At 39.8% G+C, this 11,963-nt stretch overlaps 1 protein-coding gene across 7 annotated transcripts in view; it reads left to right on the forward strand.

Annotated features, from left to right (window-relative positions):
- MCU (mitochondrial calcium uniporter) overlaps positions 1-11,696 on the forward strand; it is a 233,712-nt gene extending 222,016 nt beyond the window's left edge. For 6 of the 7 annotated variants that reach the window (XM_017518546.2, XM_017518552.2, XM_037734922.1 and 3 more), the window contains 2 exons: positions 8,254-8,370; positions 9,741-11,696. In XM_017518546.2, coding sequence (XP_017374035.1) covers positions 8,254-8,370; positions 9,741-9,818 — 195 coding nt within the window. In that variant the 3' untranslated portion in view covers positions 9,819-11,696. The remainder of the gene's footprint in view (positions 1-8,253; positions 8,371-9,740) is intronic. The other variant, XM_017518548.2, reaches the window with a different exon arrangement.
- The last annotated feature ends 267 nt before the right edge of the window (positions 11,697-11,963 follow it).

An 11,963-nucleotide genomic window follows, 5' to 3' on the forward strand; every position in this document is an offset into this window, starting at 1 on the left:
TGCTTGGTCAGTTCAGCTGTTGAAACTTGTGTTATGATTCACAAAGTTCTCGGGTTGTGGTTTTCAGCTCCATCAGTTCACTTATATTCCTCTCTAAGTTGTTTATTCTCGTTAGCATTTCATCAAATCTTTTTTCAAAGTTCTTAGTTTCTTTGCGTTGGGTTAGAACATGTTCTTTTAGCTCACAGAAGTTCCTTAATACCCACCTTCTGAAGCCTGATTCTGTCAATTCATCACACTCATTCTCCATCCAGCCTTGTTCCCTTGCTGGTGAGGAGTTGAGATCCCTTGTAGGAGGAGAGGCATTCTGTTTTTGGGTATTTTCATCTTTTTTGCGCTGGTTTCTTCCCATCTTTATGGATTTATGTACTGTCGTCTTTGTAGTTGTTGACTTTCAGATTGGGTCTCTGAGTGGACATCCAGTTTGTTGATGATGAAATTATTTCTTTCTGTTTCTTAGTTTTCCTTCTAACAGTCTGGCCCCTCTGCTGTAGGACTGCTGAGGTCCACTGCAGGCCCTGCTTGCCTCGGGATCACCTGCAGCAGCTGCAGAACAGTAAGGGTTGCTACCAGTTTCTTCCGCTGCTATCTTTGTCCCAGAAGGATACCCGCCCAATGTCAGTCTGATCTCTCCTTTATGAGATGACTCTTTGGATATACGGGGGTTAGGGAGCTGCTTGAGGAGACAGTCTGTCCTTTACAGGAGCTCAAGTGCTGAGCTGTGAGCTCCATTGTTCATTCAGAGCTGCTGGGCAGGTACATTTAAGTCTGCTGCAGCAGAACTCATAAATCCCCTTTGCTTTCCACCCACCCCCCCACCACGTGCTCTGTCCTGGGAAGTTAGGGCTTTATTTATGAGTTTCTGTTGTGCTGCTGCCTCTTTTCAGGGCTGCCCTGCCCAGCGAGGAGGCAGCCTAGTCACTGTTGGCCTGCAGAGGTTTTGCTAAGCTGCTGTGGGCTCTGCCCAGCTGCCATGTGAACTTCCCTGCAGTCCTGTTTATACGGGTGTAGTCAGAACTGCCTCAGCAATGGCGGCCCACCTCTATAATGATGGACTCTCTCTGTAATGGCGGGCTGCCTCAGCAATGGCAAACTTCCTCCGTAGTGGTGGACTGCCTCAGTAATGGCGGACACCCCTCCCCCACAGAGCTGGACTATCCAGAGTTCAGCTGTGCTTGCTGTGAAACTCTCAATCCAGAGTGTTTCCAATTGCTGTTTTTTTATGGGAGTGGGACCAGCCAAGCATGATCACCTGGTTCCCTGCCTCAGAGCCTTTTTTTTTTTTAATTGAATGGTTGACTGTCTCCCAGGTGTTCCAGTCGCCTGTTGAAAAGGTGCCAGGATCTGTGTGATTTCCCATGCAGCCACCCACTGCACCAGCTGAAACAGTGGTGCTGCGATTCGTGACGCTTTTTTGCCAGGGAATCTCCTGGCCTGGCTCCCTGTTTCAGTTCCCTTTTTAATCAGATGAATGGGTGACTCTGTCTTCCTGGAGCTCCAATCACCAACTAAAAGGGCGCCTGGACCCGTGTATTTTGTACAGAGAACCACCGTGCTGGGGTGCCGGCAAAACAGCCGCGCCGGCAACCCATGGGGTTCCTCTGCCTGGGAATCTCCTGGTCTGTGGGCAATAAAAATCCATCTGGAAATGTGGCATCCACTTACCCTCCGCACTTTCACTGGGAGATACAATCCTGAGCTGCTCCTAATCGGCCATCTTGGATCTCTCCAATTTTTTTCTTTTTGACACAGGGTTTTACTCTGTCTCCTAGACTAGAGTGCGGTGGCACAATCATAGCTCACTGAAGCATCTACCTCCTAGGCTCAAGCAATTCTCCCACCTCAGCCTCATGAGTAGCTGGGACCATAGGCATGTGTCACCATGCGCAGCTAGTTTTTAAATTTTTTTGTAGACAGGGTTTCCCTGTGTTGCCCAGGCTGGTCTCAAACTCCTGAGCTCAAGTGATCCTCCTGCCTCAGCCTCTTAAAATGCTAGAATTACAGGCATGAGCCACTGCACCCAACCCAAATCACAGAAATTTTAGAATAGAGTCTAGCATATAGTTGCTCAGTAAATGCTTGTTGCCCAAAAGCGGGACACAGAATAGATTTGAATAAACTTAATTAGTGTGTATATTTACATCCTAAGCGAACATAGGTGAATAGCTTAGTAACAGAATGTTAGATGAATGTAGAGGGTTTTCCCTCAAGCTCTTAATCCACTAATTATCCCTTCAGTCAATATTAATAATTCTCGATTTTATTCTTTTTAGAAAGGCTTCCGCAAACCCTTTAGCTATCAGTCATCCAATATTTATCACCATCCATAATTAAATATTTACTCTGCTTCTAGTTGTGGCATACTAGGCAATCAACCAGTCTTCCCACTAAGAAAAGTTAGAATTGTTAGACAAAACATAATACACATCTGCTCAAAGATACTAGAGCGCTAACAAAATAACAGAAATTGCTAGGTACAGGTCAAAATAAGAGTCCCAGGAAGATGAGACTGGTGTTTAGGTGTGTTTTTCCTTGGGGGGTTTATGCTGATTGAGGAGTGTATAGTGGAGAGGCCAAGAAGCTGAGCTACACTTGCTAGCCTAGAGGAACCAAAGTCTTAGAGATTGGTGTCTAGTGATCACTAAAGTCAGCGAAACAGAAACAGTCTTGCTTTGGTTTGGAACCTGTAAAGGCTACCATTGTAGAATAAGCATGAACCTATTATAGGCTCTCTGAGGGACTGTAGCTTATCTTTCATTCATTTTAATCCTTTTAAATTAGATTGAGGTAGTCCTAGAATACTGGTAATCCCAGACTGTTCATGCTCACAGTTTTCATGCAGAAGCAAACATAAATCATCTCTGGGAGGAGATAACATTATTCTAAACCTTAAATTATTTCTACAAATAATTTTGTAATTTTGGGGTGTGTGTGTGTGTGTGTGTGTGTGTGTGTGTGTGTGTGTTTATTTTGAGACAGGGTCTCACTCTGTCACCCAAGTTGGAGTGCAGTGGCACAATCATGGCTCACTGCAGCCTCAAACTCCTAGGCTCAAGCGGTCCTCCCTCTTAGTTTCCTGAGTAGCTGGGACTACAGGCACATGGCACCATGCCCAGCTAGGTTTTTTTTGGTGTTTCTTGTAGAGTGGGGGTTTCTCCATGTCACTCTGGCTGGTCTCAAACTTCTGGGCTCAAGCAATCTGCCCGCCTTGGCCTCCCAAAGTGATGGATTACAGACGTGAGTCACTGTACCTTGCTAATTTTGCAAATATTAAATTAGACATACAATAAAAAATAAGCAGATACACAAATACCTACAGAAACAGTAGACATTACAAACAGACACAAGAATTCCAGATATTGGTATTATCAGACATAGCTTTTAAAATAATTATATTTAGTATATTCAGGGAGATAACAAGGTTGAGAATATTGGCAGATTATTTTTTTTAAGAAAGAATCCACTGAAAAATGTTAGAAATGAAATATAATGGATGGGTTTAATAGCAGATTAGACATAACAAAAGACAGAAATAGTGTCCTTGAATAAGGCACAAGAAACTACTCAAAATGAATTATACAGATACAGAAAGATACAAAACATAGGAATGGGTAGGAGACACAGGATGCAGTGGAAAGGCCTAATATGTATTTAATTTTGTTGGCATCTCAGAAGGAAAAGAGAGAAAGGATGGGAAGAAACAATATTTAAAGAGTTAATGGCTGAGAATTTTCCAAAATGGGGAAAGACATCCATTTACAGATTTAAGAATCCCAACCAATATGAAAAAAGAAATCTGGCCCAGCATGGTGGCTCACACCTGTAATCCCAGTGTTTGGGAGACTAAGGTGGGACAAATCACTTGAAGCCAAGAGTTGGAGACATGCCTGGCCAACATGGCGAAACCCCTTCTCTACTAAAAATACATAAATTAGCTGGACATGTTGGCACACATCTGTAATCCCAGCTACTCGGGAGGCTGAGGCATGAGGATCGCCTGAACCTGGGAGACTGAGGTTGCAGTGAACCGAGATAACACCACCACACTCCAGCCTGGGTGACAGAGTGAGACTGCATTAAAAAATTAAATTAAATTAAAATTTAAAAAGAAAATTTCCATTTAGACACATCGGTAGTAGAACTTCAAAAGCCAAAGCCAAATGGAAAAATCTTAAAAGCAGCCAAAGAGAGAAAAAAGTTTGCCTTCAAAGGAGTCCCTTTTAGACTGAATGCTGACTTCTCAATAGCAGCAATGAAAGCCAGAACACAATGGGATAGTATCTTCAATTTCTAGAAAGAAAATAACTGCCATCTTAGAATTCTATACTCAGCAAAAAATCTTTCCAAAATAAAGACATTTTCAGAAAAACAGAGAATTTGTCACAACTAGACCTGCACTAAAGAAGATGCTAAAAGATGTTCTTTGGGCAGAAGAAAGATTATCACATACGAAAAGTCAGAAAAGCAGAAAGGAATAAAGAGCAACAAAAATGATAAACCTGTGAGTGATGAGTCTAAACAAATATTAAATGTATAAAACAAACTCTTATGGAATTTAAGATATAGAGAGAATTAAAATATGCAACAACAGACCAGACATGGTAGCTCATGCCTGTAATCCCAGCGCTTTGCGAGGCTGAGGCTGGCAGATCATTTGAAGTCAGGAGTTTGAGACCAGCATGGTAAATCCCTGTCTTGACTAAAAATACAAAAAAATTAGCTGGGCATGGTGGCATACGCCTGTAATGCCAACTACTGGGGAGGTTGAGGCACGAGAATTGCTTGAACCTTGGAGGTGGAGGTTGCAGTGAGCCAAGATCATACCACTGTACTCCAGCCTGGGTGACAGAGCAAGATTCTGTCTCAAAAACAAACAAATAAATAAACAAATAAATAAAATATGCAACAACAATGACATATATGTCTGGAGTAGGTAAATAGACTTAAAATGTTCTAGTATCCCTTCATTGTCTGGGGGTGGAAGTACCACTTCTATTCACCTTTGAACAGGAGGCCCTAGCCAGTGCAGAAGGCAAGAAGAACAGAGTATGAAACATGAAAGACTGGAAAGAAAGAAAACTGACACTTACAGATTTTGTTCCGGAAAAAATGCAGAAATGTACAGATAATTGGTTAGAATCTATAAGTGAGTTTCATAAGGTTATTGTATACAAGGTCAGTGTATGTAAATCAATTGCATATCTATATGCTAGCAACAAATGGTTAGAAAATGAAAATATTTTAAAGCTGCACCTTAAAATTAATTTTAAAAATACATAGACCACAAGTAGAAGGCAAAGCAGTGGGGGGAAAGCCCTAGAAATATATTGTATAAAAAATGTATAAGACTCTATGCAAAAATGTCAGTTCTACTCAACTGATCCATTAGATTCAGTGCAATCCCAGTCAGTCAAAAATCCCAACAGATTTGGGGATTAGGGAAGAGATTTGAATAGACTGCTTCTAAAACTTGTATGGAAATGTAGAAGAGTAAGACAAGCCAATAAACTCTTGAAGAAAAACTGGGTAAGAGGATTTGCTCTATCAGATCTGAAGATTATAACTGCAACTACAGCTTTAGTTATAACATTCCAATAACAGTGGCACAAGGATAGACCTGTAGAATAGAAGAGTATAGAAACAGACCCAATATAAATCAACTTCTGATTTTTTTTTTTTTTTTGAGATGGAGTATTGCTGTCACCCAGGCTGAAACAAAATGGCACAGTCTTGGCCCACTGCAACCTCTGCCTCCCGATTCAAGCAATTCTCCTGCCTCAGCCTCCCGAGTAGCTGGGATTACAGGTGCATGCCACCATGCCAGCTAATTTTTTTGTTCTCTAGTAGAGACAGAGCTTCACCATGTTGGCCAGGCTGGTCTCAAGCTCTTGACCCTGTCATCCACCCTCCTTGGCCTCCCAAAGTGCTGGGATTACAGGCCTGACCCAATGTGCCTGGCCACTTCAAAAAAAAAAAAAAAAAAAAGATGACAGGCCTGGCATGATGGCTTATACCTATAATCCCAGCACTTTGGGAGGCCAAGGTGGGAGAATCACTTGAGGCCAGAGGTTCACGACCAGCCTGGGCAACATAGTGAGACCCTATCGCCACAGTTGAGTGTGGCGGCGTGCACCTGTGGGTACCTGCTACTTAGGAGGCCAAGCGGGGAGTTTTGCTTGAGCCCAGGAGTTTGAGGCTGCAGTGAGCTATGATTGTACCACTATACTCCAGCCTTGGAGTACAAAGATGGCCACCCTACAAAGGAAGGAGAGTCTTTTTCAATAAGTGGTGCTATGACAGTTGAATACCCATATTAAAAAATGAAATAACCCCATTTTATAATATAAACAAAAATTTCAGGTGGATTATAGATCTAAATATGATAGGTAATGTAATAAAGATCCTATAAGAGTATTTTAATGACTAGAGAATGGTTTCCTACACAGAATGAAAAGCACTAACCATATAGGATAAGAATGATAAAGTAAGCCAGGCACTGTGGTGTGTGCTAGTAATCCCAGCTACTTGGGAGGCTGAGATGGGAGGATCACTTGAACCCAGGAGTTCAAGGCCAGCCAACATAGCAAGATCCCATCTCACAAAAGAGGAAGAATGATAAATTCGACTACATTAAATTAACATCTGTTTATTAAAGAACACCCATGAAGAGGGTAAACAGACTGGAAGGAGATACTTGCAGTATGTATACCCAACAAAGGATCTATATCCAGAATATACAAATTCTACAAATCAGTAAGAAAGTGACAATCCACCAGAAAAAATGGCAAGAGATTTGAACAGGCATTTCTAAAAGAGGATATGCAAATGGCCAATAATATATTAAAAGGCCTCAGCCTCTTAGTGATCAGGAAAGTGCTGTGTATCTCCAAGAGAAATGAAAACATACATCCACACAAAAACTTGTACACAAGTGTTCACAGCAGGATTGTACATAATAGCCCCAACATAGAAAAATCCATATGCTATCAACTCATGAATGGATAAATAAAATGTGGCATAACTATTCAATGCAATGTTATTTGGCAATAAAAAGAAACGAAATACTGATACATGCTACAAATATTTCAACCTTGAAAATACTATGCTAAGTGAAAGAATCCAGACACAAAAGGCCACATATTATATGATTCCACTTACATGAAATGTCCAGAATAGAGAAATTATAGAGGCAGAAGAAAGAATTGGAAGTTACCTAGAATTGGGAGTTTTGAGGAAGAGGAGAATTGACCGTTGAAGTACCGGTATGGAGTTCCTTTTTGGGGTGATGAAAATGTTCTAAAATTGTAGTAATGATTGTACAACTCTGTGACTATATTATAAACCATTGAGTATTATACTTTAATTGGGTGAATTTTATGGTATGTGAATTATATATCAATAAAGCTTTTTTTTTTAATGAGATAATATTGCATGCACAACACAATCACTAACATTTTTAAAGCTGGCAATATCAAGTATTGGCAAGGAAGTGGAATGATGGTACCTCTCATATCCTGCTGATAGTAGAATTGGTACAACCATTTTGGAAACTGTTTAACATCACTTCTTACATTTGAACACATGCATACCCTGTGATCTAAGATTTCCACTCCTAAGTATATCTCCAGCAGAATAGATAAATCCAGAAATGTTTTTGGCAGTATTATTTGTAAGAACCAAAACAACCCAAAAGTTTATCAATAGTAGAATGGTTAAATAAACTATGATGAAATCATACAATATAATATAATGGAAATGAATAGACTGCAGCTACACACAAAAGGTGAATTTCACAAACATAATACTGAGTGAAAGTAGCCATGTAAATATATACCATTTGACTCCATCTTCATAAAACAGGTAAAACTAAGTTGTGAAGCTTAGGAATCCATGCTTAAGGAGGTACGTTATAAGGAAAGCAAGAAAACAATTACCATAAAAGTCAAGTTAGTGATTACTTTGGGGAAAGAGGTGTAAGTAATTGGGAAGGGGCAGGAGGGAGCGTCTGGATTGTTGGCAGTGTTCTATTTTTATAAAATCTGGTGACGAGTAACATGTTCATTGTGATATACGTTTTGTGTGTACTGTTCTGTATGTTCCATGGTAGAAATGTTCAGGCAGTAATTAAATACTTCACACAGCACATGTCAGCACACGTGCGTACATATGTATTAAATCTAAGCAGCAGTTAGTAGGTATTTTGTGACGATGGTATGCTAAGGACTAATAATTCAGTTTCTTTATTTTTTTTAGGAGTATGTTTATCCAGAAGCCAGAGACAGACAATACTTATTATTTTTCCATAAAGGAGCCAAAAAGTCACGTTTTGACCTAGAGAAATACAATCGACTCAAGGATGCAATTGCTCAGGTAAGTTTTATAAAATATAAAATAAATCCCAGCCCCATCTTGCATGGTTATTATTATTATCCACTGCCACAGTTCTTCAAATGAGGAAACGGAAAGAATGTTCCAACCCTCTTCTTCTTGTATAAATTATTCCTCAGTTGATTACAGCAACTATTTTAGACGTGGATATTTCTCTAGAAAGTTTTATAAAAAGCAAGTGAGAAGATGGTGGGTTCGCTCTATCCTGTTAACACCAGCACATTGACATTTTTAGGCCTACTTTTATTTTATTTTATTTTATTTTATTTCTTTATAGTTGTCTGTTTCTACTTTTCTCTCTGCTTTTTGATTATTTCTATAATAATTGATCTAAGATTTTTCACATAAATGTGTGGTGGCAGTGGGAAAAAGTAAAACTCAGGTAAGAGGGAAAGACTGCTAGAAATCTTTGTCAGGGACAGGTTAGGGATTATTAAACTAGAAAATGCTTTTGGAAAAGATTGATACATTTTATTTTTCATAAAAGCTACCTCTTTCAAATTTCTGGATGTGCTTCCCTCACCGTGTTATCTTTGATTTTGGCGACTAAGCCCACATTCCTTTTCTCTGTAGTCTTTGTGACTTTAGAGATTTTTCAGCAATCTCTAGAAGCTTTTCCATTCTCTTTAATGTTTAGTTGCTTTTCTGTGCCTTTCCTGTCTCTTCTTGATGATGAGGTTGTGCTTTGAATAGGCTTAATCCATCTTCCTGCTTTGGCTTAAGTGAACTTCTGTCTTCTTTTGCTATGTATGGTGGCTCTGAACTGGAGGGAATGCATCAGAATCATCTCTGGAGCTGTTAAAACTACAGATGCTTCAGTCTTACCCTAGGCTTGCTCATTAGTCCAGCTCCTCCAGGGTGAAGTCCAAGCATGTGTGAGTTTTGAAAGTACTACAATTGACTACACATGCGGTTTTAAAATTCACTGGCTAAGTAAAAACTAAACAGATACTGGATAAATAACTAAAATCTTGAGTAGCATAAAGTTCTGGCTCCAGACAAAGGTTTGTAAAAGGGCTTCTCATTGGAGAAATACTATCAAGATGTATGTCTCAGATGCTCCTTACATTCTTAGCCCCTGAGTCCTACCCTGTTGGTAGCACTGCTTTTTCTGGAGGCTTTGTTGATAGCTGAAACTGCCAAGGACAGCTTCCATTTTGGGTTCACCCTTTGTTGTCCTATGCCGTGAGTTAAAGTGCTTTGTCTTTCGAGGCACTCTTATTTTGAGAGTAATTGAGATGATCTCTCTGACTCACAGTAATGGAGAACAGGCAGTTTCTTTTTTTCACTAGACAGTAATATCATTGAGAGCTCCACTAGCCAGTTTTTCTCACCTTTTGTTTCTATTTTAGGCAGAAATGGACCTTAAGAGACTGAGAGACCCATTACAAGTACATCTGCCTCTCCGACAAATTGGTGAAAAAGATTGATCTGCAAAGAGCCTCTGAATCCCAGCAGAAGGAACACCTGTTTGCCTTTTTAATTAAAGCATTGCAGGTGGAAGCTGGGAACCATGTGGGGGTAGAGCGTTTTTACCTTTAATTATAAAACAAAAACAGAAAGGATCTGAGGGAAGAAGGGAGTGATAAAACCTGAGGATCAGGCATTGTGGAATATAAGATCAAAGGGCTTAGTGAATATTGTCTTAACCAAGTATCTCACTTTCTGGATAAAAATGATGCAGTTATATAGTCGAGAGATTCATAAAGAGAAAATGACGCTGGGGGTGTTTGTTTCTTGCATCTTCTCTGCAGAGTCAGCAAAACAGTAACACACCAGCACCCCACTCTGCTCTATTTTTTTTTTAATTTAACTTTCCCTATTTTTGACATAGGAGTAAATAAATATACCAGAAAAGCAGATTCTCATGATATGTGGATGGCAATCTGAGTGCATATCATTAGCATTTATTTTAAATCGGACCCAGTCTCTGCAGAGTTACCAGGAATCTCTCCCTCCTGCACCCCTTTACTGACCACCTACCTGTACCTCTTGGCTACACTCATTTTTTTCCATTTGATAATTGGAACCAACTTACAACTGTTTAATAATTGATACTTTATCTCTTAATACTTTCTTAAATGTCTGTATAGCCCAGTGCTCTAGATCAGTGTCTAAAAATCATTGGCAACACTGCATGAGGTTGTTGGTTTGATTTTGTTTTTCTATTAATTAGTCTTTCACAGGAGGAAAATTTGCCCTCCTTTATATGCGTATCTATTGATAATCCCCTCTCCCTCCACTACACAAGTCAGAGAGAGGAGGGGTGTTCAGCTGTTCTACCAAATCAGGAAGATGTAAGGTTTACAAACTGGCTAAAAATCATGGCTCTGTAGCCATTTCAACCCAAATAATTTTATTGCTAATCTGCTTGTGTGACAGCATTCCAGGCCAGCCAGATGGCACTGCCTTGTCTGGAGGCTTTGTTCATCTCAAAGGACACACACTTCCACACTGTTTGGGAGTCCTCCCACCTCCACAACTTCAGTTGTTGTAAATCGAGTGTGTGGATCTCAAAGGGTGCAATTTATCTTTATACAGGAATACACTTCTAGGGCTTCCTTCAGCCTACTCTCTTCACCCTCTGTTTTCTTATCTTAAACTGAGAGAAAGAAAATTAATCTTTTACTTTGTCAAAACGTTTTCTACCATATTTCCAGATGACATCTGCGCTTGAAGAGTCAAAGGAATCTGTGTCTAATATCCTGTTTTTAACTGCTGTAGGGGCAGGATGGAAAGGATGATGGGGGCTGCCACACCACTGATTGGCCTTTTCTTTCACATGATTCATTTTTCGTCATTGTGGCAAGGAGTTTCTTTCTCTTTTTCTTCCTCCTTTGGGATCATTGTGTATGAAAAGAAAAACTTTAAATGACAAACCCAGACTCCAGGTGCCTTGCAAAGGTTGAAGGCCAGCCAGGATTGCTGCTGCTGCTACTCCTGCCACCATCCCTTTCATTGGCATGATGGAATGAAAGGATGCATGTCTCCACTTCCTCACCCTCCACCCACTTCCTTCTCCCACCACCACCCCCAGTCGTCAGCTCCTTCCCTCATTTATTTTTGTTGTGTGAATTATTTTTAAACCATTTATCCTGTTTGTGCATAGGATTTTTAAGAAGAAACAGCACAGTGCAATGAGCAAATCTTTTCGGGGTGTGTGGGAGGCAAGGGAGGGAGGACATGGAGAAAAGTTCTTTAAACAAATAGCAAACTATTGAACATGTGTAAAATCCTGTATCATTTATGAAATATGTATAAAAAGCAATGTACCTTCTGGAACAATAAATACTTATTCAATTTTTGAAGGATAGCATCTCATTCTTTAAAACAAAACCAGAAAAACTACGTTTCCTTTGTTTATAGGTATGAAATTTTTTACTTCTAAAATTCATTTTTATAAAAATATTATCAAATTAAGCTCTCTTCCTTAAGCCTATATTTCAAAACTAGGCATTTCACTAATTATTGCTGAACCTAAGATGATCAGTATTTTCCTAATTTTCCAGAGCCACGAAGAGGTCGAGTGACCTCTACAACCATAAATAAAGTCAGCAGCAGCAGTCTCAATAAGC

This window comes from Cebus imitator, unplaced genomic scaffold (genome assembly GCF_001604975.1).
Source record: "Cebus imitator isolate Cc_AM_T3 unplaced genomic scaffold, Cebus_imitator-1.0 Scaffold686, whole genome shotgun sequence".
Lineage (NCBI taxonomy): Eukaryota > Metazoa > Chordata > Mammalia > Primates > Cebidae > Cebus > Cebus imitator.